General features: G+C 41.6%; 1 protein-coding gene across 7 annotated transcripts in view; it reads left to right on the plus strand.

Moving 5' to 3' along the window:
• The window catches only part of HERC1 (HECT and RLD domain containing E3 ubiquitin protein ligase family member 1), a 231,466-nt gene that overhangs the window by 53,022 nt on the left and 151,456 nt on the right, over positions 1-26,988 (plus strand). For all 7 annotated transcript variants that reach the window (XM_033189823.1, XM_033189828.1, XM_033189825.1 and 4 more), the window contains exons 2-3: positions 5,730-6,685; positions 19,819-19,914. In XM_033189823.1, coding sequence (XP_033045714.1) covers positions 5,756-6,685; positions 19,819-19,914 — 1,026 coding nt within the window. In that variant the 5' untranslated portion in view covers positions 5,730-5,755. The remainder of the gene's footprint in view (positions 1-5,729; positions 6,686-19,818; positions 19,915-26,988) is intronic.

Raw genomic sequence — 26,988 nt, forward strand, 5'->3', positions numbered from 1 at the left:
ATAACTACTTTCATGTATGTTTTGTTCAGTTAGCATATAGATTATTGTTATCATTTCATATCAATCTTTGTCTTTTGGTTTTAATAGGTGAATTTTACAGATGTTGATGTAGTAGCTGTACTTGGTCTTATAGCTGACCTTTAGTGTCTGCTTTACCATTTTAATACTTGCTTGTTTTCTTCCTTTGTTTCCTGTTGTTAGATGGTGTCTGTTTCTTTGATTCATTTCCTGTTCTATTTTTGTATAATTTTGGAAAATATATGGATTTACCCAGATGACTAGATAGCAGTAATTAACCAGAAATGGAAATGAGGAAATTCCATTCATAGTAATCACAAAATCAGAAATACTTAAGAATCAACAGAAAAGCACAGGACTTATATGAAGAAAATCTAAAATAGGATAGGAAAAAATAGAAAGGCACACTTTGTCCTTGGATGAACAAATTTCATAAAAATGTCTATTTTCTGAAAATACATACATCTAATCAGATTAGAACCTCAGTAGTGTGTTGGAAGGGATGGCATATAATTGAATAAAAATCTTTTGTTTGTTTGTTTGTTTGAAACGGAGTCTCCCTCTGTCACCAGGCTGGAGTGCAGTGGCGTGATCTCGGCTCCCTGCAACCTCTACCTTCTGGGTTCAGGCGATTCTCCTGCCTCTGCCTCCCAAGTAGCTGGGACTACAGGCACGCACCACCACGACCAGCTAATTTTTGTATTTTTAGTAGAGGCGGGGTTTCACCATGTTGACAAGGATGGTCTCCATCTCTTGACCTCGTGATCCGCCCGCCTTGACCTCCCAAAGTGCTGGGATTACAGGCGTGAGCTACCGCGCCTGGCCTGAATAAAATAATCTTAAACTTCTGAGAATTTCCTTACCAGTCATCAGAACATTTATACATTTATAAAGCTATTTTAATCAAGTCGCTGTTGTTGTAAGAATAGACAAGTGGACTGGAATAGAGAATCCAGAAATAGATCCGATTAGTGGTGAAGTGAATTATTTTGTTGTTTAGGTCTTCTATTTTCTTATTTTTGTTCACTTGATCCATGTTGTACTGAGAGTGGTATATTCATGTCTCATGTTATTAGCATTTCTATTTATGTTTCCTTGCATCTCCTGTAGTTTTTGCTTTATAAAAGCTGTTGCTGTGCTATTTTGTTTTAGAATAATGCCTGGCTAATTCTTTTGCTTTTTAAAGTCATTTCATCTCTTTGCTCGGAGGTCTTTAGGATTTTATCTTTATCTTTGAAATCTAATAGTTTTACTAGGCTATTTCTTGGAGTTGATTGTCTGGGTTAATTTTCCCAAGTACCTTGTATATTGATTCAGATTTTTTTTCTGTTTTAGAAAGTTTTGTTGCATTACAGCTATAAAACCAGCTCTGTTTTTGTTTGGTTTGGTTTGTGTTTTTCTTCCTCACGTTATCCAATAATGTGAATATTACTCTTTTTTTCTTTCCACTTATTTCTCTCTGACCCTTTTTATTTTTCTTTATGTCATTGAGTTTACTCTTCCTTGAACACTTTTTTTTTTTTTTTGAGGCGGAGTCTCGCTCTGTCGCCCAGGCTGGAGTGCAGTGGCCGGATCTCAGCTCACTGCAAGCTCCACCTCCCGGGTTTACGCCATTCTCCTGCCTCAGCCTCCCGAGTAGCTGGGACTACAGGCGCCCGCCACCTCGCCCAGCTAGTTTTTGTATTTTTAGTAGAGACGGGGTTTCACCGTGTTAGCCAGGATGGTCTCGATCTCCTGACCTCGCGATCCGCCCGTCTTGGCCTCCCAAAGTGCTGGGATTACAGGCTTGAGCCACCGCGCCCGGCCTTTGAACACTTTTATAATTCATTCTTCATTGCTGAGATAATTTTGACTTTTTCTTCATATTTCTTTTCTGAGTTCAGTTACCTCTTTCCCTTTCTTCTTTCCTTTCCTTTTCTTCTTTTTCTTCCTTTTTGTCTGTTTCTGCTTTCAGTTTTTGAATTTTTGATTCAGGGTTTTTCATATCATCATATGTTTCAGTTTATTTAATTTTGTTTGGATTGTTAAACTTTCTTTTGCTTTGTTGTTATCAGGGAATTTCCCTCAATTGATAAATGTGAAATTTAATTTTTGTTTTGTTTTCTGCAATAGCTCTGTATGCACTTGAGTTTTCTCATGTTCATTTTTATGATATTGAATATTTTATAATATTCTTAATTGCATTATCTTCAGTCAATATAGCAAAGTCCAAATACAATAGCAGAAATGTTGTTTGTTTTACTTGAGGAAACGGTTGTTCTGTCTTCAATTTTATGGGTCTATTTTGTCTTGTAGGACACTAAGTATTTCCCCTTTTTCTTCTTTTCCCCTTCACTGCTCAGTTGTTAAAGCATACTTCTCTCTTCCTTTTTGCTTTTTCTTTCCTCTGCATTTCAACAAATGCTTATTTAACACTTGTCTTTTTTAATTGCACCTGCTCTTTTAAACCATGCCTTATGCTTTAAATTAAAGGTACTTGAAATCTCTTCCCCGTAGTCTGTGCTCTGATCTGCCCAGATACTTTTCCAGTGTTTTCAGATGCGGTGTGGATTTAATCTTTCTGGGAGTCACTACAAATCATTTTTAGGTGCCTTCACTAGCCTTTCTCCTCTGTCTTTTCTGCAGTTTTTCTTAGTCTGCCTTTGCTTGCCACAAAGCCTTGTGGGTGGATGGAGGTGAAAGCATGTACCCTGAATTGGTTGACTTTTTCTCTTTTTATTTACAATTATTTGCAATTTGGTATTCTGTGTCTTCAAGTTATGCTACAGTTGTGGTTTGGTATAGAATTTAATTTTTCCTTCTTGTTTTTTTACTGTTTGGGGATGAAATTTTGGGCAGATAGCTGTGCAGCTGCCATTGCCTTCAACTATGTAGAAGTCCTGGATTACTTAATAAATGGTGGTGGCATAACTAGCCTTCTACCTGGAAACAATAAAATTGGACTCAGCCTGTGCTATATAGAGTGTATTAAACTTCCAGATGAATGTAGAATTTATTTTAATTCCAGATGGACTAAAGACTCAGGTGTTTTCTTAAAAAAAAAACTCTCAAGAATATCAAGGTGGTTTTTATACAGGTGATGATAATCTAGAATTCATGTGGCATCTGGGTGTGAGAGTGGGGCAGGGATACTCTTTTGACCAAGAATGGAAAACAGAAGCTATAAAATAAAAGATGTGTGTGTTTGTAAAAGATAGATTTAGAAGAAATATTTACAGTGTTGAGGACAGACTGTGATAAAATACAAAAAATATTTACAAGTTGACAAGATAACAAAATAGGAAAATGCATGAGTAAGTATTTCCCAGAAGAGCATATCCAGATGACCAACAAACTTAAGATGTTCAGATTTATTAGTAATCAGGGAAATACAAATTAGAATAACAACGTATCCCTGTACAGCTATTAAACCTTCCAAATTTAAAAGAGCACAATTACATATGGCTTATGTGGGAAGGGATGGAGGTAAATAAGGCACTTTTATGTCCTCTGCACAATGCTGGTGTTTAATACCAAATGAAGTCAGGGTGGGGCGGAGGATCATGATTTCCCCCTCCTCAGTGCATACTTTCCGAGTATCTTAGGAACATGAATTAAGCATAGTAATCATAAACTTGTGAAGGCAAGTGTCATCAGATTTTATATTTAGAATTTAACAGGGCATATTGAGAAATGAGAAACTCCTTTTAATTACTGTAGTCTGGAATCTTTATCACTGGAGTGCTTTCTTGATGATCTGCCTATATCATGAAAACTAAATTCCCTTCGGTGATTGAGGATCTTTCTCTATTACCAGCTATCATAAGTGACATTCTGGGGACTTGCTTGAGAGATACCTTCCCTGCAATATTTTGTAATTAAAAATTTTGTGTATATATAAAAAATGTATATCAATGCATCTTATTTCTGATGCATTTCAAAATAAATTACAGATGTCTATTTACTTCCCTCAAGTATACTTCAGCTTGCATATCATTAACTATTCAGTATTTGTTGAGGTAAAGTTTACATGCAATGCAATGTAAAAATCTCAAGTGCACTTTCACTGAGTTTTTTTATTTTTGTTTTCTTACGTAGAGACGAGATCTCACTATGTTGTCCAGGCTGGTCTCAACTCCTGAGCTCAAGCAGTCCTCCTGCCTTGGCCTCCCTCAGTGTTAGGATTAAAGACGTGAGCCACCATGCCCAGCCCACTAGGTTTTAACAAATGTACAACCTGTGTATTCCACACCAGTATTGAGACATAGAATATTACCTCAAGAAGTGTCCTCAAGCTCCTCACAGTCAGTTCATGCCGTCACCCTCTAGAGGCAGCCACTATTTTGATTGAAGTCTTTTTATGGACTTATGTTTTGTTTTGGATAAATCTTTAGGAGAGGAATTTTTGGGTCATAGGGTTAGATATATGTTTCGTTTTATGAGAAACTGCCAGACACCTTTCCAAAGTGGGTGTTCCATTCTACAATTATGAGTCCCAAAGTTTTTGGCCCAGGGAAGTAGAAGGATGGAGTTACCATTTATTGAGAGGAAGAAGTCTATAGGAGGGACAGGTTTGGGTGGGGTAGTGGTAGTGGTAGATTAGGAGCTCAGTTTTGTATATGTTCATTTTGAGATATCCAGCCATAACCGAAACTGTTAGATAGCCATGTGGAGGGGCCAAGTAGTCAATTGTGTATATGAATTTGGAGTTAGGGAGAAGGCCTGGGTTGGAGATAAAAGTTTGGGAGTCATCAGCATGTAGAACCCACTGTTACACTGACAGTGGAATCAGAACTGAATGGAAAAGGTACATCTAAAGAAATTACTGTTTTTTTTGTTTTGTTTTGTTTTTTTGAGACAGAGTCTCGCTCTGTCGCCCAGGCTGGAGTGCAGTGGCCGGATCTCAGCTCACTGCCAACTCCACCTCCTGGGTTTACGCCATTCTCCTGCCTCAGCCTCCGGAGTAGCTGGGACTACAGGCGCCCGCCACCTCGCCTGGCTAGTTTTTTTTGTATTTTTTAGTAGAGACGGGGTTTCACTGTGTTAGCCAGGATGGTCTCGATCTCCTGACCTAGTGATCCGCCCGTCTCGGCCTCCCAAAGTGCTGGGATTACAGGCTTGAGCCACCGCGCCTGGCCAGAAATTACTGTTTTTTAAAATAAACTTTGTATTTTGGAATTTTAGATTTACAGAAAAGTTGCAAAGATGGTACGGTTTCCATATACCCCTCACCCATTTATCCCTAATGTTAATATCTTAGTAGATAACCATAGGACATTTATCAAAGCTAAAATAGTAACATTCGTACAGTGCCATGAACCTCCAGACTTTTTTTTTTTTTTTTTTGAGAGAGAGAGCCTTGCTCTGTTGCCCAGGCTAGAGTGCAGTGGTGCAATCTCGGCTCACTGCAACCTCCGCCTCCCAGGTTCAAGCGATTCTCCTGCCTCAGCCTCCCAAGTAGCTGGGTCTAGAGGTATGTGCCACCATGCCCGGCTAATTTTTGTATTTTTAGAGATGGGGTTTCATCATGTTGGCCAGGAACATCTTGAACTCTTGGCCTCAAGTGATCGGCCCGCTTCGGCCTCCCAAAGTGTTGGGATTACAGGCGTGAGCCACCGCATCCGGTTGCATTTCACCAATTTGAAATAATTAATTGTAATGTAAGATGAAATTTTAGAACATTTTATGAATCCTCTGTATGTTTTTGACTGTTTTCTCTTCTCCCTTTGCAGGACTAATGGCTGAAGGATAAATCAACATGGCAACTATGATTCCACCAGTGAAGCTGAAATGGCTTGAACACTTGAACAGCTCCTGGATTACAGAGGACAGTGAATCTATTGCTACAAGAGAGGGAGTTGCTGTTCTGTATTCTAAACTGGTTAGCAATAAGGAAGTAGTACCTTTGCCTCAACAAGTTTTATGCCTCAAAGGACCACAGTTGCCAGACTTTGAACGTGAGTCTCTTTCAAGTGATGAGCAGGACCACTATTTGGATGCTCTTCTTAGCAGCCAGCTAGCATTGGCAAAGATGGTGTGTTCGGATTCCCCATTTGCTGGGGCACTTAGAAAACGACTGCTTGTACTCCAGCGTGTCTTTTATGCACTTTCTAATAAATACCATGACAAAGGCAAGGTGAAGCAGCAGCAGCATTCTCCAGAGAGCAGTTCTGGGTCAGCAGATGTCCATTCTGTTAGTGAACGCCCCCGGTCAAGCACTGATGCACTTATAGAAATGGGTGTTCGAACTGGTCTAAGTTTATTATTTGCACTTCTAAGACAAAGTTGGATGATGCCTGTGTCAGGACCTGGTCTCAGTCTTTGCAACGATGTTATTCATACTGCAATTGAAGTTGTGAGCTCTTTACCACCGTTATCATTAGCAAATGAAAGCAAGATTCCTCCTATGGGCTTGGACTGCTTATCGCAAGTAACAACATTTCTTAAAGGAGTAACTATTCCTAATTCTGGGGCAGACACTTTAGGTCGTAGATTAGCTTCTGAGTTGCTGCTTGGTTTGGCAGCTCAACGAGGCTCATTACGGTATCTTCTTGAATGGATAGAAATGGCTTTGGGAGCCTCAGCGGTTGTACATACCATGGAGAAAAGCAAACTACTCTCAAGCCAGGAAGGAATGATCAGCTTTGACTGCTTTATGACCATATTAATGCAAATGAGGCGTTCTTTGGTACGTACTATAAATCTCAACTTTAAAGCTCATAACAGTTTTAGGAAAAGTCAATGAAGTTTTTAATGAATTGGTGGTAACAGTGAATGATTTGAGACTGGTGGTTGTTGAGTTAAATATTTCATATACTTGGAGTGAAGAAACTTTTATGCGTGTTAATATATGTGGTTGGTACAGTGTTGAGACTACTGCATCAGGAGTCAGGTTTGTGGTTTTAGCTTTCTGAATTCTCATATGAACTAGGAAATTCATCTAACTTTATGTTTTAGCAGACTTATGAGAAATGAGATATTTTGGCTAGTGATCAGGAGGTCTTTAGTAAAAAAACCTTATTTTCATCTTTCCCAATTTATATTAAACTTTTACTACATGCCAAGTACTATTCTAGGCCCTGGGGCTACAGCCTTGGGGATACGGTTTCTGCCTCCATGGAGCTAACAGCCTAGTAGAGGAGTCAGATAATAAATATATAATTTCAGGTAGTGAAAATTTCTAAGAAAAATAAAAGAGGGAAAGGGAATAGAGACTGGTAGACTTAGGACAGAGGTTGGGAGGTGAAAAGTTGCTGTTATAGTTAATGTGGTCAGGGAATGACTGAGTTGTGACATTAGAGTAGAGACCTGAATGAACGGAAGTGATGAGCTAAGCAAAGCTCTGTGAAGAGTGTGTTGTCAGAGGAAATTATTTGACTATCATAACCTTGGATACTACATTAAAGAATAAATAATAAAATAGTGGAGTGTAATCAATGTCAAGAATTTGTAAGACTGAAAAACTAAGAATAAAAATTCAAATGTTAAAATACAAATTTAGGCTGGGTACGGTGGCTCATGCCTGTAATCCCAGCACTTTGGGAAGCTGAGGAGGGTGGATCACTTGAGGCCAGGAGTTCAAACCCAGCCTGGCCATCATGGTGAAACCCCGTCTCTACTAAAAATACAAAGATTAGCCAGGTGTGGTGTTGTGCGCCTATAATCCTAGCTACTTGGGAGGCTGAGGCAGGAGAATCGCTTGAACCCGGGAGACGGAGGTCACAGTGATCAGAGATCATGCTGCAGCATTCCTGGGCAACACAGCGAGAATCTGTCTCAAAAACAAAATAAAAATTAAAATACCAATTTAAAATATTAAGACTCAAACACTTAAAAGCTGACTTATTTTTAATTAGGTTACATTGATCAGTCTTTTTTTTTTCCCCCAAGATGGAGTTTCACTCTTGTTGCCCAGGCTGGAATGCGATGGCGTGATCTCAGCTCACTGCAACCTCTGCCTCCCAGGTTGAAGCGATTCTCCTGCCTCAGCCTCCCGAGTAGCTCGGATTACAGGCGTGCACTACCATGCCCGGCTAATTTTTGTACTTTTAGTAGAGACGGAGTTTCACCATGTTGGCCTTGGCTGGTCTCGAACTCCTGACATCAGGTGATCTGCCCACCTTGGCCTCCCAAACTGCTGGGATTACAGGTGTGAGCCACCACACCCGGCTTACATTGATTAGTCTTTAAGGTATCCTTTGTTACCAGGTATCAACCAACAAATCTATTTAGTTAAAATAACTAAAAATGTCACTTATAAATGATATATATGTATTTCAAGTCTCCCCCTACTCCCAACAAGTAGAAAGCTTTTGGATAGGAGTGTCTCATAAAAACCAATTATATTGAATTTATTTTCAAACCAGGGACATTTAAGTTTCACTTACTTTGCTTTTTGCATTTATGAACTGAATGGTAAATATTGGGTCATTTTTTACCATTTTATCATAGGTAAGTGCTTGGGGATTTTAGATCATAAGATCTATGAAAATTTGAGTTTCTTACTGTTACATAAAAATAAAAGCATGCCATGCTTTGTTTGAGATATGGAATGTTGACATGGGTTCTGTACTCTTCACTTGAGGTGCCCAGGGATGCAATGATGTAATTAATTAAAAAGGCTTTAGGGACCAGCTCTGGGAGGCACGTAGGCCTCTTTGGGTTTTCTTATTCAATATTCAAATCCTCTCACTTGCACATGTTTTTCTAACTTTGTTTTCTGATTCTTAATGCTTTCTGGTAACATCCTCTTATGTTATACTCCTTTCAAGTCTGTCAAGCCATGTAATGACCTAAAATAATGTATCTATTCATGGTCACATGTTAATATTTCTGTAAGAAGTCACTTAATTCCTCATTCTACGGGCTATTTATTTTGCAGTACCTTTGTTACAAAAAAGATATTAATCATTGCACAATATAGTTATATGATTAAATGGTGCCAATGGTGTGTTTGAACAAAATGCTAGTTACCTTGAGGCAGAAGCCTCTTCCTCGAGGACTTTACCTTCTAAGGTCTTATTCTACAATATTCCTCCTTAATGGGAAGAGGGTACCCCAGGAAACTAGATTTCTTTTCTCAGTGTCCATTTAGCCTCATTGTCTAGGCTTGTATGCATATTTGATAATTGACTGGATAGTTTAAATATTTTTCCTTCCCCCCTCCCTTTTTTTTTTTTGAGATGGAGTTTTGCTCTTGTTGCCCAGGCTGGAGTGCAGTGGCGTGATCTCGGCTCACTGCAACCTCCGCCTCCTGGGTTCAAGTGATTCTCCTGCCTCAGCCTCCCGAGTAACTGGGACTACAGGCCCCTGCCACCAACCCCGGCTATTTTTGTTTTTGTATTTTTAGTAGAGATGGAGTTTCCATGAAGGCCTACCTTAAAGTAGATCTAAAATAATTTTTTTTTTTTTTAATTACTGGATTTCCAGTTTTCTTTCTCCCTAGCCTCTCATTCCCAGACAAAATAGCAAATTCACTAGTCAGGGAGGTGCCTCCCTCCTTCCCCTCTATGGCCATACCCGATAATATAGCTCCTTATTGGGGCAGACATGCCTCTAAAAAACTAGATTGCTGGCCGGGTACGGTGGCTCACGCCTGTAATCCCAGCACTTTCGGAGGCCAAGGCAGGCAGATCACCTGAGGTCAGGAGTTTTGAGACAAGCCTGGCCAATGTGGTGAAACCCTGTCTCTACTAAAAACAAAAAAATTAGCCGGGCATGATGGCAGGTGCCTGTAATCCCAGCTACCTGGGAGGCTGAGGCAGGGAGAATAGCTTGAACCTGGGAGGCGGAGGTTGCAGTGAGCCGAGATTGCGCCATTGCACTCCAGCCTGGGTGACAGACCAAGACTGTCTCAATAAAAAAACAAAAACAAAACAAAAAACTAGATTGCTTTTCTCAGAATTCCAGATCTACTCTGGGAAGGAATATATGTTTGACTTAATTTAGCTCTCTCAAAGCCACCTCAGGCCTACATTAGATTGAATTTTAATTAAATCTCAGATTGGTTTTAAGGGAAAGGAATGGTTATTAAACTGAATTATGTATTTGTTATTTCTTCTTGCACAGTCAGTGATAGTATTTGATGCTTTTGGTCTCCAGAACCCGTGTTTCTTTTCTTTTCTTTTTTTTTTTTTTTTTTTGAGGTAGAGTCTTGCTCTGTCACCCAGGCTAGAGTGTAGTGGTGTAAACTTTGGCTCACTGCAACCTCCCTCTCCCGGGTTCAAGCTATTCTTGTGCCTCAGCCTCCCTAGTAGCTGGGTTTACAGGCACTTGCTACCATGCCTGGCTAATTTTTGTATTTTTAGTAGAGACGGGGTTTCCCCGTGTTGGCCAGGCTGGTCTCAAACTCCTAACCTCAGGTGATCTACTTGCCTCAGCCTCCCGTAGTGCTGGGATTACAGGCGTGAGCCACCGTGCCCAGTCTAGAACCCATGTTTCTTATACTTTACTGTTGTCTGAGAACTAGGAAATTTGTAGAGCCTCTTCTGATTACACTAGACCCCAACCTGACCTGATCCTCCCTGTCTTGAATTTCTCTATCCTTGAGTAACTGGTCCAGAACTTATCTCCAAGCTATAAGTTAGAGGGAGAGACACATAACCATCTTTTTTTTTTTTTTTTTTGAGACGGATTCTCGCTCTGTTCCCCGGGCTGGAGTGCAGTGGCACTCCAGATAGCTCCTGATCTCAGCTCACTGCAAGCTCCACCTCCCGGGTTTACGCCATTCTCCTGCCTCAGCCTCCGGAGTAGCTGGGACTACAGGCGCCCGCCACCTCGCCCGGATAGTTTTTTGTATTTTTTTAGTAGAGACGGGGTTTCACCGTATTAGCCAGGATGGTCTCGATCTCCTGACCTCGTGATCTGCCCATCTTGGCCTCCCAAAGTGCTGGGATTAGCCACCGCGCCCGGCCACATAACCATCTATTGAGTATCTGGTACAAGACCTAACAAAAATAAATTCAATCTGTAAATTATATTTACTTGTGTGATTCTTAATCTCTGCTGCCCACACATATATAATGAGTTTGGTGGGAACACACAATATATTCATTAACTTACATGAGAATAGGGAAGTAATCTCAGTGTACATCTTCAAATTATAAAAAATAACCACATGTATGCCATTCGCCTTTGATGCCACTAGGTGTTTACTGCACATGGGGTGCCAGATACTGCTAGGTACTGGATTAAAAAGATGAATAAACTTTGTAGCATCCATCTCTTTAGGCAGCCCACAGTGTAATGAAAGAGGAATGAACAGACATTTTAAATTAATGATAATGGGCTATAGTAGAAGTCTGTACTGGGGAGGAGATGATGGGATGAAAGAAGAGGGTGGGAGGCAAAGGGGCAGAAAATGTCTTATGGAGGAGGTACCCCTGAAGTTAGTTGAAAAGTAGGAGGAATTTGCCAGCAATTGTGAGGCGTGTGTGTCAGGGGAGCTGGAGAAGTTTTCAGATGAGAGGCTCACAAAGCAGTTGAGGTGTGGGAGAGAAAGCCCCAGGATGTATGGAATGGAATGAGATGAGATTGAGGCTGCAAGCTAGGCAGGGCTCTGTATCCCATGCTATAGGCTTTGGGGACTTGATCCCATCCATATGCAATATGGAGTTACTGAAGCAATTCTGAGTACAAACAACCAGAATGGAAGGAAATGTACTCCATCTAGTCTTATGTCTTTGAATATCTTAAGGAGACAAATGTGGGGGAAAAATTGTTATTTTGTATAGTAGATAAGAAGGTAACTAAAGACCTGTGAAACCAAAAATTTTATTTTATTTTATTTTATTATTATTATTTTTTGAGACAGAGTCTTGCTCTGATGCCCAGGCTGGATTGCAGTGGCATGATCTCAGCTCACTGCAACGTCCACCTCCCGGGTTCAAGCAATTCTCCTGCCTCAGCTTCCCAAGTAGCTGGGATTACAGGTGCCTGCCACCATGCCTGGCTAATTTTTTTGTATTTTTAGTAGAGATGGGGCATCACCATGTTGGCTAGGCTGGTCTCGAACTTCTCCTGACCTCAGGTGATCTGCCTGCCTCAGCCTCCCAAAGTGCTGAGATTACAGGCGTGAGCCACCACGCCCGGCTTATTTTTTTGAGATGGAGTTTAGTTCTTGTTGCCCAGGCTGGAGTGTAATGGTGTGATCTCGGCTCAGTGCAACCTCTGCCTCCCAGGTTCAAGCAGTCCTCCTGCCTCAGACTCCTGAGTAGCTGGGACTACAGATATGTACCACCATGCCCATCTAATTTTTGTATTTTTAGTAGAGATGGGGTTTCACCATGTTGTCCAGGCTGGTCTCAAACTCCTGACCTCAGGTGATCTGCTCACCTCGGCCCCCCAAAGTGCTGGGATTATAGGCGTGAGCCACCACAACCTGGCCCCCAAATTTAGTTTAATTTCCAGTTTATTTTTGGACGATTTAACTTTCTATATTGTTGACAATGTGAACAAATGAAGTTATACATTTAATGGGCTATATTTTTCAAAATTTATTTTCTCTAAAAATGCCCAGCTTTAGCCCTGTTTTTTTTTCCCCCAGTATATTTACAAAATACACTAAGAATTCTGTGTAGAATGTGTGTGTGTTTTTTTTTTTTTGGAAACAGTCTCACTCTGTCATCCAGTCTGGAGTGCAGTGGCAAAATCTTGGCTCACCTCCCGCCTCCCGGGTTCAAGCAGTTCTCCCTGCCTCAGCCTCACAAGTAGCTGGGATACAGGCGCCCGGCACCACACCCGGCTGATTTTTATATTTTTTAGTAGAGACGGGGTTTTACCGTGTTGTCCAGGCTGGTTTTGAACTCCTGACCTCAGGTAATCCAACCACATAGACCTCCCAAAGTGCTGGGATTACAAGTGTGAGCCACGATGCCCGGCCTGTGTAGAATGAGTTTTAGATGTGCCTTTAATCATAATTGACTGAAGCTGGAGTAGACTTAGCCTTAAATACTGACTTTTTTGGGAAGAAATTAACAACAGTTATTACAGTGTTGGTAGGATATTTTGTTGGTTTGGTATTGTTATATTTGGCAGTCATGTATTAAAGGCTCCCAGTATTTTCTCTTCTTTCTCAATATATATACATAATGCAAAATAATAATTATTGCTATCCATTTGGAGATCTTACTATGTAGTGAGAACTGTGCTAAGCATGTTTTGCACATAATTTCAGTTAATTATGTAACAGCTCTAAATGTTGTGGGCATCATTCCCGTCTCAAGATGAGACCCTTTCAGTCAGAGCCAGTAAGTGATGGAACCTAGATTTAAACCCAAGTTTATCACTAAAAACTTTATGCTATTTTCAGCATTTTTCTCCATACTGTAGAAAGGCATAAAAGAGGGATCATGATGGCCCTGGTGCCAGCTCCTAGAAAGGTGCATCAGTCTACTTATCTGTTTTCATTTTGGTAATCACTAGAGGTGGCTTTTAGATAATGAAGCCACAGATCACAGTTGCGTTTTTTCTCAGAAATGCTTCACAGCTAATTAGGGAATTTGGAGAGGTTGCAACCAAGTATTTGTTGGTGTAGCAACATGTTGTATGTCTAGGGACTAGTTACTTTTAAACACTTAGCTTCTGGTATGATTCCATACCTGAGTCTGGACTCTGAAGCCTTACTACTCAAAGTGTGAGCCACAGACAATAGCATTGGCATCACCTGCATTTGTTAGAAATGCAGAATCTTAGGCTTCTTCTATACTTAACTGATTAGGATCTGTATTTTAACAAGATCACCAGGTAATTCGTGTCAACACTGAAATTTGAGAAGCACTATCCTAAATAATTAAAAAGAAAAACTGACTTGGCAGCAGCAGGTTAATAGCAGATGACCCAGCAATAAGAGAAACAGTCAAATAGAATCACAGATCTGAAGACAATGAGCAATGTGCTGGGATTGGAAGGCTCTGATTAGCTAGCATAGTTATTGAAAGCTCTCTGAGAAGTGAGGGATTTGGGACAGCTGAAGAGAATAATTAAGAATAATGATTATTAATGGCGTGGGTGATAATAGAGATTATGACAATAGGAAAGTTTACCTAGTAAATTTATAAATATCTTAGAGAGGCCGGGCGCGGTGGCTCACGCCTGTAATCCCAGCACTTTGGGGGACCAAGATGGGCGGATCATGAGGTCGGGAGATCGAGACCATCCTGGCTAACACGGTGAAACCCCGTCTATACTAAAAAAAAAAGTACAAAAAAAAAAAAAAATTAGCCGGCCGTGGTGGCGGGCACCTGTAGTCCCAGCTACTCCGGAGGCTGAGGCAGGAGAATAGCGTGAACCCAGGAGGCGGAGCTTGCAGTGAGCCAAGAACGCGCCACTGCACTCCAGCCTGGGTGACAGAGCGAGACTCCATCTCAAAAAATAAATAAATAAATAAATAAAATAAAAAAATAAAGATCTTAGAGAAAAGGAAGCTATATGAAGAGCCTGAAGATGAAACTTCTCTGCAGCTTTGCTGGGGTGAGGAGAGTGGTGTGAAAGTCAGTCATTCGCATGGACTTCATCATAGCAGCTTTTGAAGGCCGAGGGGGAACTTGTTAGATGACAAAAAAGTTCTGCCACGTAATAGTCGGCTTTTGGGAGGACTCTCCAAAGTGACTGACATTTCAGTGATTTGAAGGTAGCAGGATATTTGCTGTGTTGTTTTGTTTTTGAGATGGAGCCTCGCTCTTGTCTCCCAGACTGGAGTGCAATGGCGTGATCTCAGCTCTCTGCAACCTCTGTCTCCTGGGTTCAAGTGATTCTCCTACCCCAGCCTTCCCAGTAGCTGGGACTACAGGTACCCACCACCATGCCCAGCTAATTTTTTGTAGTTTTAGGAGAGACGGGTTTCACTATGGTCAGGCTGGTCTCAAACTCCTGACCTCAGATGATTCACCTGCCTCAGCCTCCCAAAGTGCTGGGGATATTTGCTGTTTTAATAATTTGCAATTATGTATAGTTTATCTGCCCAATAAACTATATCTGCCCAATCTGTATTGGTATAAATTTTACCATTGTTTTATTTACCTGATGGAATAGAAAAAGGATAGATGAATATATAGAGCAATTTAAAACCTATAGGCTGGGTGCAGTGGCTCACACCTGTAATCCCAGCACTTTGGGAGGCCGAGGTGGGTAGATTGCCTGAGGTCAGGAGTTTGAAACCAGTGTGGCCAACATGGTGAAACCGCATCTCTACTAAAAATACAAAAAAATTAGCTGAGCATGGTGGCGTGCGCCTGTAATCCAGCTACTTGGGAGGCTGAGGCAGGGGAATTGCTTAAACCCGGGAGGTGGAGGTTGCAGTGAGCCGAGACTGAACCACTGCACTCTAGCCTGGGCAACAGAGCAAGACTCTGTCTCAGAAAAAAAAAAAAAAAAAACACATACACACACAAATGAAAAACCTATAAAACTTCAGTGTAGGCCAGGCACGGTGGCTCATGCCTGTAATTCCAGCACTTTGGGAGGCCCAGGTGGGCGGATCACCTGAGATTGGGAGTTGGAGACCAGTCTGAACCAACATGGAGTAAACCCTGTCTCTGCTAAAAATACAAAATTAGCTGGGCGTGGTGGTGCATGAATGCCTGTAATCCCAGCTACTCAGGAGACTGAGGCAGGAGAATCACTTGCATCTGGGAGGTGGAGGTTATAGTGAGCCGAGATCGTGCAGTTGCACTCCAGCCTGGACGACAAGAGCGAAGCTCCATCTCAAAAACAAAACAAAACAATAACACACACACAAAAAAACCAACCTTTAGTGTATTACGAAACTTAAAAAATTCTAAGTAAGTGTCATTAATAGTTAATAAGCTTTATTAATGTGCTGTTTTTTGTTTTGAGATGGAGTCTTACTCTGTCATCTAGGCTGGAGTGCAGTGGTGTGATCTGCAACCTCCGCCTCCTGGGTTCAAGCTATTCTCCTGCCTCAGCCTCTCAAGTAGCTGGGATTACAGGCACATGCCACCATGCCCTGAGAATTTTTGTATTTTTAGTAAAGACAGGGTTTTATCGTGTTGCCCAGGCTGGTCTCAAACTGCTGACCTCAAGTGAACTGCCCGCCTCAGCCTTCCAAAATGCTGGGATTACAGGTGTGAGCCACTGCGCCTGGCCAATATGCTTTTAATGATATTAATTTTAATTAATTACTAATATATAATATATAACTAACATAAATCAGCACTGATCAGATTAATCGGATTAATGTTGATGAAGTTAATGTTTGTTTGACGTATATAATTATATTAATAGTATAAATACAATTTAATATTTATTAATAGTTAATAAGCCTTAATAATAAACTTTATTAATAGATCCTGAGGTGGGAGGATCACTTGAGCCTGGGAGGTCGAGGCTATAGTGAGTTATGTAAACCAAAAAGTATCTGAGACAGGTCTCAAATCAATTTAGGTTTGTCAAGGTTAAGGACAATACCTGGGAGATGAGTGTAAACCAAGAAGTTTCTGAGACAAGAAATTGATCTTTCTCAGTTTAGAAAGCCATTGCACTCCAGCCTGGGCGACAAGAGCGAAACTCTGTCTCATAAATAAATAAATAAAGTTTTATTTTGCCAGGGTTAAGGACGTGCCTGTGACAGAGCCTCAGGAGGTCCTTGTGGCAGGTGCGCGAGGCGGTTGGGGTACAGCTTGCCTTTATACATTTTAGGGAGACATAGTATATCAATCAATACATGTAAGATCTTATTGGTTTGATCTGAAAGGATGGGAGGTCAGGGGGCTTCCAGGTCTTTGGTAGATTTAAACATTCTGATTGGCAGTTGGTTGAAAGAGTTAGTAGAAAGGAATGTGTGGGTTACAATAAGGGGTTGGGGAGAGGTAGGTTTTATCATGCAGATCCAAGCCTCCAAGTAGCAGACTTAGAATAGACTGTAAATGATTTTTTCAGACTTAAGGTCTGTATTGACGGGTGTAATGCTGGATGGGTATAATGAGGCGTGTCCAATCTCCCACTTCCCGTCCTGGCCTGAATCAGTTCTTCAGGTAAAAGTTGAGAGTGCCCTCCCGTAGGAGGGAGTCCATTCAGTTGGTTGCTGGGGGCTTTTGTATTTTAGTTTTGGTTTACAGAGATCTGTGCCTTTCTACAAAGGTGATATTGAGGGCTGCACTATTTAAAGGGGAGAAGCAGGCTGGAGGGGAAAAAAGGAGGGTATGGTCACATTACTGAATCCACAAATTGCAAGAGAAAAGGAGCAGAATAGTGGAATTATGTATTTCTCTGGTGCTCAGTAGATAGGCATTTTATATAAGATAAGGTGAACATAGTGAGGATGTTCACCCTTTCATCTGTAGCTCTCTGCTTTGGAACAAAAGGAAAGGCAGCTTCTTGCATAAGTCAGCCTTCAGCTTAATTTTTTTCTTTTGTCAGGGTGCATTGGAGTCTCAAGTTTTTATTTCCTTTTCACAGCAATAATCTTTGCCACTGAATTCCAGCCTTGGCAACAGAGCAAGACCCTGTCTCAAAAATAAATAAATAAATCCGTAAATAAATATTAAAAAAAAAAACAGGGTTAGGCTGGGCATGGTGGCTCATGCCTGTAATCCCAGCACTTTGGGAGGCTGAGGCGGGCAGATCACCTGAGGTCAGGGGTTCGAGACCAGCCTGGCCAACATGGTGAAACCCGTCTCTACTAAAAATACAAAAATTAGCTGGGCATGGTTGTGCAGGCTTGTAATCCCAGCTACTTGGGAGGCTGAGGCACAAGAATCACTTGAATCCGGGAGGTGGAGGTTGCAGTGAGCTGAGGTTGTGCCAATGCACTCTAGCCGGGCGACAGAGTGAGAATCCGTCTCAAAAAAAAAAAAAAAAAAACACCTTAGAGTTAGGTGTAAATACTGTGGACATTTGAAGACGTTAGTTGGAATTTTGTACTTGGTCCAAAATATGCATTTTTAAATTATTATTTTGGAATCATGTTACTTAAATAGCCTGATTTGAAAATCAGAGAATCTTAGAGTTGGATGAGATCTTGTGGGTTACCTAAGTCAGTCTTTCTTCCCCTGTAGAGGATATACTTTTCTGTGATGTATCTGTGAAGAGATAATTTAGAATACAATTATTTTTACAATATGGTATCCTTTGAAATAAAGCCACTGATGAAAATTTCACAATTATATGATGGATAAATTATAGAAAGAACTTGACATTTGTGCTCTAAAGACTTAAGGATATGGAAATTTGAGGGACAATGGATATTTAGTTCACTTTCTGATTTATCTTTTTTTTTTTTTTTGAAATAGAGTCTTGCTCTGTTGCCCAGGCTGGAATGCAGTGTCGTGATTTTGGCTCACTGCAACTTCTGCCTCCTGGGTTCAAGTGATCCTCCTGCCTCAGCCTCTCGAGTAGCTGGAATTACAGGCATGTGCCCCCACACCTGGCTAATTTTTTTTTGTATTTTTAGTAGCAACGATGGGGTTTTGCCATGTCGGCCAGGCTGGTCTTGAACTCCTGAGCTCAAATGATCTGCCTGTCTCCTCCTCCCAAAGTGCTGGGATTACAGACGTGAACCACTGTGCCTGTCCTATCATTTTTTAATGAGATAATGATTTCTCCCATTGGGTCCTGTTGTGGAGAGTAGGCAGTCTCAGAGAGGTGCTGTGATTCCTCAGCTGTGCTAGGAAAAAGATGAACTGACTTCCTGGTGTTAGCAGTGGCAAATCCTTATGAGTCTGCAGTAACCTTAGTTCTTGCCTCCTCAGAAAAAGAATTTGACTGAGGGGCATAAAGAGACTGAGGCAAATTTTAGAGCTGGAGTGTAAGTTTATTTAAAAAGCTTTAGAGCAGGAAAGAAAAGAAGTGAAGTACACTTGGAAGAGGGCCAAGCAGGTGACTTGAGAGATCAAGTGCCCAGGTTGACTTTTGACTTAGGCTTTTATATGTTAGTATACTTCCCGGGTCCTGTGTTTCTTCCCTTGGGGTAGGCTGTTCACATGCACAGTGGTTTGCCAGCCTTTGAGAGGGGAGCATGCGCAATGTGTTTACCAGCGTTGTACGCATGCTCTCTTGAGGCGTTCTTCCCTTACCCACTGAATGTCCCTAGAAGGTCATATACCAGTTGAACTCCTCCGTTTTACCTCTTAATGCGAATGCTTGATCCCACTCACCCAGCTTCTGAGATCTTATCAACAAGTTGCCGATCACAAGTTTCAGGTTTTTTTCTGTCTATTGGGAGACTGCCTTTCCCTGGTACTGGCTGCAATCAATTATTGTTTTAGAGGGACAGTTAACCACTGCCTGACCATCACTTGATGGTCACCTGACATACCTGGTGGTAGGGGTTGGGGGGTGGCCCTCTCCTGCCCTGCTCATGTCTAACTAGCTACCTACTGTAATACTGGGACCTTGGTTGTGGTGAAACTAAGAAGGGAGGGACAGACTTTCTGCTGCTTTGGTCAAGTCATTACTAAAGCTGGCTATATTCTGTCAGGTGGGAGGCAGGTGGGCAATATACCCACTGGGAGTATTTTCTGAGAGCACGTTTTCTGGATATTGGTCACCCAAAGAGTGGGTAACTGGCAAAATTCTGCTTCCTTGATTGTTTCTAGAGCCCTGTGTCCCTTGGAATAAATCACTTTTTAATAAGGTAATCAGTGAGGGATTGGCATGTAATTCATCATGTGATGCAGTAGCCAGCTCGTTTAATAAAACTTCCTTGTAAAAGTTAGTTTCATGACCTAATGTTAGGATTTGGTTTCAGTGCACATAATTATATAAACAGGTCTTCAAATAGGTGTTTTTGTAGACTGTTTAAGTAATTTTAATTCATATGTCTCTCCCCTTCCTACACTGTGTCCCACAATGTTTCAATTATAGGGTTCATCTGCTGATCGGAGTCAGTGGAGAGAACCAACCAGAACATCGGATGGCTTGTGCTCCCTTTACGAGGCAGCGTTATGTCTCTTTGAAGAGGTACGTAATAATCATGGCCTTTGTATTGAAAACTTTGTGTTAAAATGCTATGGCATGTATTTATCCCTTAAAAATAATCCATTTTCTCTGGAAAAGCTACAAAAGGAGGTGGCACCAGTTGTTACCTTTAGAGAGTGGAACTGGGGTATCTAGGGTGGGGTAGGGGTGAGTAGGAGACATGCTTTTCAATGTGTATACCCTTTCATTTGTTTTAATTTTTGAATTATGTGCTGGTAACTTCAGTTGAAAAAATTTTGTATTAGGTAAAATGCATAGAAAAATGTACACATATATAGCTTAATTATTATAAAATACCCTTCTAATATGTACCTAGGTAAAGAGAGAATTTTCTTAGTCGTTGCAGAAGCCCTTTCACAGCCTTGTCATAACCTATTTGTCCTCCCCAAGTAACCACTATTGTGACTTTGATCACTTCCTTGTATTTCTTTATACTTCTGTCAACCAGATGTGCATCCTTAAACACTATAGTCGTGCCCATTAAAAAAAAAAAGGAAAGTCTTTTAAATCTTTTAGTCTTTAGGTTCCCTCCTTCATTTTTCTTTTCCTTCAATATGTTTGTTCAGGAACCTAGGCTTTTTGGGCTGTAGCATTTCCCACAGTCTGGGTTTTGCTAATAGATTACTCATGATGCAGTTCTGTATGTTTCTTTATCCTCTGTATTTCCTATAAATTGGCAGCTGGATCCAGAGGCTTGATCAGTCGCAGGTGTTAGGTCTTTAGCAAGACTGTATACATGTTGTGTTCTTCCATTAGGTTCCATCTGGTTGTCTTTGTGGTATTAGCAGCCGTTGATGCTTAATAACTACATTAATTCATTTGTGCTTGGTTGCAAAATATGATATTCTAATTCTGTTGTTTCTTTTTATTAGTGTTGGGGTGATCAGACCCAACACCAGGTTGTGGGGGTGGCAAAGTCTGGTGAAGTCAAAGGATTGAGAAAAAGACAGTTTAAGAAAGGTGGGACACCAGGGGGCCATCCCTATCTTTCTTGAGCTCTGGGAGCCCACGGTATTTATTGGTAATCTAACAAAGAAATAGGTGGTGAGAATGTGGAGATCAAAAGGGCACACGCGTGGTCTACAGCTGTGATGGTTTAGCATTTATATGGAACATGTTCTGCTACTTGAGATAATGGGAATAGGAGCCTAGGAAGGCTAGAAGCAAGGAGCCAGCAAGTCTAGACACATTCGAGAGGACATTATGCAAGCCCTGCCTCAGTTTCCCTCCCAACACTCAGCTTTTTCCCAACATGCCCTCTTTTTGTAAAAGAGAAGGTATCATTATTACTATCATTATTACTAGCTATCATTATTACAAGAGGTTGCCTCTTTTAATTGAGCAAGGCAGTTGCAGGCTGTGCAGCCTTTAATTGCCAGTTGGTGATCCAGCTTCATTTTTCTTAGCCCTTATTCAAACTGGAGTCACTCTGGTTTGAATGTTTCCCACATACCTCCCCTTTCCCTTTTACAAAAGGACCCTTAATCCTAGGGGTTGCAGAAGGATGAAGGTCCTTCTTCTGTAACTTCTTCATGCTGAATAGGGGTGATGATACTCCTGCCTAACTATTAGGGGCTCCTGTATTCAGGGTAGAGAGGAGCTGAGTCAGAAAGCACTGGTCCATTAAGCATCGTGACTCTGGTCAGTCCTTGTTCCATCTTTGCATTCAGATTCAGCTGGCTCATGGCTCATACTAGGGGAACCCGGGCCATGGTTGGGATTCATGGGTCCCTCCAGTCTCCCGTTCCATTGTTGTACACATCTTGAGGGCATCCACACGGTTCGCTCATCTCCTGCAAAAACGCAAGCATACCCTCACCCCCACATTAGTAAATCTACTGAAACAGAAGCAAAAACTTTTGTGGCTGTAGCCAGGAGGTCACTGATAGTGAGAAATAGGCCTTTTCTGATTAACAGAAGGCATAGAGAAAGCAAATCAAGGCTTAAAGGCAATCCTTAAACCTTCAATTTGCACTGTACGGGTGGGTCCACTAGGTGCTGTGGCTCACGATAGATCTTCACATGTTTGGTGGGCACCCACATAGGCACCTGATTGTCACCTGGAGAGACACAAGCAACTCTTCTTCCCCATAAAATTATCTTTAGGCAGGGATCGGAGGAAGTAGACTCAGAGGTAAGGAGAATTTTGGGGCTTAATGACTTCCTGATGTTTGATAGGTGTTCCCTCGGAAGTTAGGAATTCCCTTTCTCTCCGTATTGCTGCGTGGGCATGAAGGACTAGGTAAGCATACTTAGAGTCTGTATATATACTTACCCTTTTTCCTTCTGCTAATTCTAGTGTATAATGGCCCCTGCTTTTGCTAGGATGTCTCTCCCTAACAAAGGAGTGGGGTTTTCAGGCATAATTAGAAAGGGATGTGAAAGAGTAAAGTTCCCCAGTCACAATTTAGTGGCAGGGAGAAGTATCTAGTGACTGACTGTCCTAGGACCCCTCGGATAGTGACAGATCTGGAGGACAGTTGTCCGGGACAGGAGAGTGAGAAGGCTGCACCAGTGTCCAGGAGACAGTTAACCTCCTGGCTGTCAATGGTCAAGCATATCTGGAGAGGGTGATGGCATGGGCTGGCGCTTGCCCCAGGCACCCTCAGTCCTGCTGCTGGATCATCTGGTTAGTGGCTTCTGACTCAGAGGACCTTTGTCCTCTGGGGCAGTGGGCCTTCCAGTGATTCCCTTGACATAAGGGGCATGGATGAGGGGACGGATTATTTCTATTTGCACAATCTTTTTTAAAGTGTCCTTGCAGACCACACTGGAAGCAAGCCCTATTAGGCATTTGATTTTCCCAGCCTTTCCCTTTTCCAGAGCCTCCAAAGTCCGCTTGCCTGAGGGTCATGGCTAAAGTGGTGGCTTTTTTTTTTTTTATCCCATTTGATCTGCTCCTCCTGATCTCTATTGTAAAAAAACTGAGGTTGCCAAGTTCAACAGGGTTTCTAAGTTTTGTTCCGGGCCTAAGGTGGACTTAAGTTTTTTCTAATATCTGCAACTGACTGAGTGATAGACTTATCCTTTAAGATTGGCTGGCCTTCAATAGAGTCAGGTGACAGAGAGATATGCTTCCTCAGTGCCTCCCTTAGTCTCTCCAGAAAGGCAGTAGGATTTTCTTTCCCTGTGTTGTGGTGGATATCATTGAATAATTCATAGGCTTATTCCTAGCTTTCATTAGTCCTTATAGCATGCAAGTTAGCAAATGTCTGCGGTACCAGTCTCCGTGTTCTGATTCTGCATCCCAGTGAGGGTCTACACAGGGAACTGCCTGCTGACCTGTGGAGAATTGTTCTCTTTCCTCTGTTGTCATCCTATCATTGACCTGACTGAGATACCAGAGATCGCCAAACTCTTGGGCTGCAGTTATGGTGGCATTTGGGGTTAGTGTCTGATCTAACAGTAACATCTCTCCATGTCAGATCGAAGGATTGTCCTAACCCTTGTAAAACATCAATATAACCATCAATATAACTATCTGAGAATTTACCTAGGTCTATTTTAATTTGTTTCAAGTCTGAGAGGGAAAAAGGTACATACACTCTTGGGCCAAATTCTCTAGAATACATCTTAGGGGTGTGTTTGCCTTGGGGGGAACGTTTCCCATCTGAAAAAAACATAGGGATGCCAGCACCCCTAGTCATTTTCTAATGAGCATTAGTCCTGGAGCATTCTTTTTGGTCCTAATGCTTATTCCTTTCCAGGGTGCATAACCACCCATGGACCTCTGCTTATCAGATTAGTTATGCTTACCGATGTAGCAGTCCTGCACCTATTTTCCCACCTTTCTTGACCACAAAGGGGTCCGGGCTGCTGGATTCTAGTGGTCCTCTACCAGCATGCCCAACATTGTCTTTGTGCTATAGGTGAGTTCTAGAGCTGGGCTGGGTTCCTGAATATTTCATAACAACCCAGCTGCCCCATCAAGATGCAGTCCCATAAACAGTTCTTATGCAAATTCGTTTCAGAGAGGGTGTAGGTAATCTTTTGAGTCAGGATTGAGATAGTTTGATCTGTGAGTACTGTAAGACTTGGCTGAGTGCAAACAGCTCCTGCGTTTGAGCAGACTAATTATTAAGCAATTTTCCTAACTCTGCTTTTGTTAAGAGTCTCCCTATCACTTACTGAATACCCATTGTGTGGTGTGTGTGTGTGTGTGTGTGTGTGTGTGTGTTTTCCCCTCTCTCTCCCCCTCTTCAATCTCCCAGGAGGAACCATCTATCCTCCCGTCCTGAAGGGAGTTTCTCCTAGGTCTGGCCGGACCTTTGTATGGTAATTAAGATGTAAATACCTCGTTAGGAAACCTGCTGGGTTAAGGGAATTTTCAGTGGTTAATGTTAAATCTTTTTCTAACAGAATAGCCCCATCCTCTGAGATTTTTGAGTTAGTAAGCTACCTTTTTGCTTTTTGATAGCTCTGAACTGGTGAGGTGTGCTCACAATGAGGTTTCTTCTAAAAGTTATTTTTCTGCTTCTGTTAGCAAAGCAATTGCTGTTACAGATCGAATGCATTTGGGCTATCAGGGGTTACTGGGTTAAAGATTTTTGGTAGGAAGGCTACTGTTTGTTAGTGGTTTCAGTGCTTTCCGGCTACTCTCTTGTTTACACTGACAAGGTAGTATTGGAGTGTTATAGGGTCCCAGAGAAGACCTTCAATTGTCAATTATAGGTTTTAAGTTTACCCTGGCTTTTAAAGGAATAGTACACTTTTCTTTACTTATATATCTTTCTCCTTTGTAGATGCATTTTGGAAACACAGTGGAAGGACGTTTGCTGTCCTCCCTGCTGGATGATAGTTAGGGGAAATTGCCATGCTTCAAGGTCTCCCTCGGCTCTAGCCTTTTGAATAGAAATTTGTATAGCACCAATTGCTCCAGGTTTTAATGTTGCAACTACAGGAGCAGTAAAGTTTTGTAGCTAATTCATCTTCTCGCCCATTAAGAGGAGAAAGAGGAGGTGGCCTTTCACTTAATTCAGCAGGTGGAGCTGATGGGCTGAAACATACTTTTTTCAGTTTCCCTTTATTTCCTCTGGTTTCCTGTTCCTCACACTCAGAATCTGAATATTTCTTTACACTCGTCCTCCTCTTCCTCATCTGAATCTGCCTCATCATCTGTTTGAAATGGCGCAAGAGCTGCTTTTATTAGCGCCCACATTGACCAAACCGAGATTGGAATTTTTGCTCCATCTTTATACATTTTTTTTTTTTTAATCTCTGCCAGTTCTCTCCCATTCATCCAACTCCCTAGTCCCCTGTTCCGGGAACCATGGGCAAAACTACTCTACTGCACTAGAGAGAGGGGTAACAAATTCTGAGTACGAACTTCCACTCCCCCTCTTCGTAATAAATGCCTTAAGAAATTTAAGCAGAATGACTGCTTTCACTTTGTTCCATTGTTACCCTGCTTCTTCCAAGTGCTCAGCTTTCCCCCTGAGCTGCTTTTAGACTTCCTCGGGTGTCCTTTGATGTTGTATCCTCTGCTTTCACACGCTCTGGCGTTCCTTCACCGGGGTCTTTTTCACCCCACATTGGACAGCCAGGAATGTGGGGGTGACAAAATCTGGCGGAGTCAAAGGATTGAGGAAAAAAGACAGTTTGAGAGAGAAAGGTGGGACACCGAGGGGCTATTGCTATTGTGGAGACTGTGAAGGCCCTGAGCGCTGGGAGCCCACGCTATTTATTGGTAATCAAAGAAAGAAACAGGTGGTGAGAATGTGGAGGTCAAAAGGGCAGGCACATGGTCTACAACTGTGATGGTTCTGCTACTTGAGATAATGGGAATAGGAGCTTAGGCGCCTAGGAGGGCTAGAAGCAAGGAGCCAGCAAGTCTAGACACATTCGAGAGGACATTATGCAAGCCCTGCCTCAGTTTCCCTCCCAACACTCAGCTTTTTCCCAACAATTAGTTGCAATATTTTTATGAAGAGATTCCCTTATTGACTGATTACTCTGCTATGGTTTATATAGGAAAAGCAGACTAAATGCTTGATTCTTTTCATCTGTTCTTTATTTACCAGTTTTCAATTTAATGAATTGTCCTCCTACCATCCTCCAAACTTGGCCAATTAACTTCATTTAAAAAATACCATGGGCTGGGCGCAGTGGCTCACACCTGTAATCCCAGCACTTTGGGAGGCCGAGGCGGGTGGATTACCTGAGGTCAGGAGTTCAAGACCAGCCTGGCCAATATGAGGAACCCTCGTCTCTATTAAAAATACAAAAAATTAGCTGGGTGGGGTGGCGGACGTCTGTAATCCCAGCTACTCAGGAGGCTGAGGCAGGAGAATTGCTTGAACCCGGGAGGCGGAGTCGAGATCATGCCACTGTGCTCCAGCCTGGGCAACAAGAGTGAAACTGTGTCTCAAAAAAAAAATAAATAAACAAATAAAATAAATCATTATGAACCCACAGATTTAAGCCTGTTTGAGTTTCAGCACACTGAATTATTATCTGCAGTGAAGGTCATATTGTTTCAATTTTGGCTATTAGTCTCTTCAGGGTAGTTCCTAAGTTATTTTATCATAAGCCTAATAATCTTTTATAGTCTCCTTGCTTTCTGATATGTTTCATTGTTTCTGGCTGATCTTACATATTTCTTGCCCCCAATCGAATCATCTAGTTAGTTTTCTGAAAAACAGTCTTGGTTTCTTTTATTGGAAAATGATGTTTCAAGACCACAATCAGGGTGCTAGAAATGCTTACTGCTACTGAGTTGATCTTATTTCTAGGCTTTTATATTCATAGTGGACAGTGCTAGGATGTGTATACATGTGTATTTAAAGCTAAGATACCTAATGAGTTCATACTGATACTTTCAAATTCACAGCTATAGAATTTTTACTTAACCTTTACAGTTATATCTTCTTCCTTTTAAACTAAGATTGCTGATTCCCATAGATACAAGGATGAGAATTAGAAAATGCCATTATTGCTCATTTGTTTTAATTACATGTTACACACATATACACGTAAACAGCAGTCCTAAAATAAGACAAATAACTACTGCTGTATGGTTACTGAAAAAATTAATTTCTAAAGTATGTGTTCCCTGTT

The sequence above is a fragment of the Trachypithecus francoisi genome, unplaced genomic scaffold (genome assembly GCF_009764315.1).
Source record: "Trachypithecus francoisi isolate TF-2019V2 unplaced genomic scaffold, Tfra_2.0 Lachesis_group3, whole genome shotgun sequence".
NCBI classification, from domain to species: Eukaryota; Metazoa; Chordata; class Mammalia; order Primates; family Cercopithecidae; genus Trachypithecus; species Trachypithecus francoisi.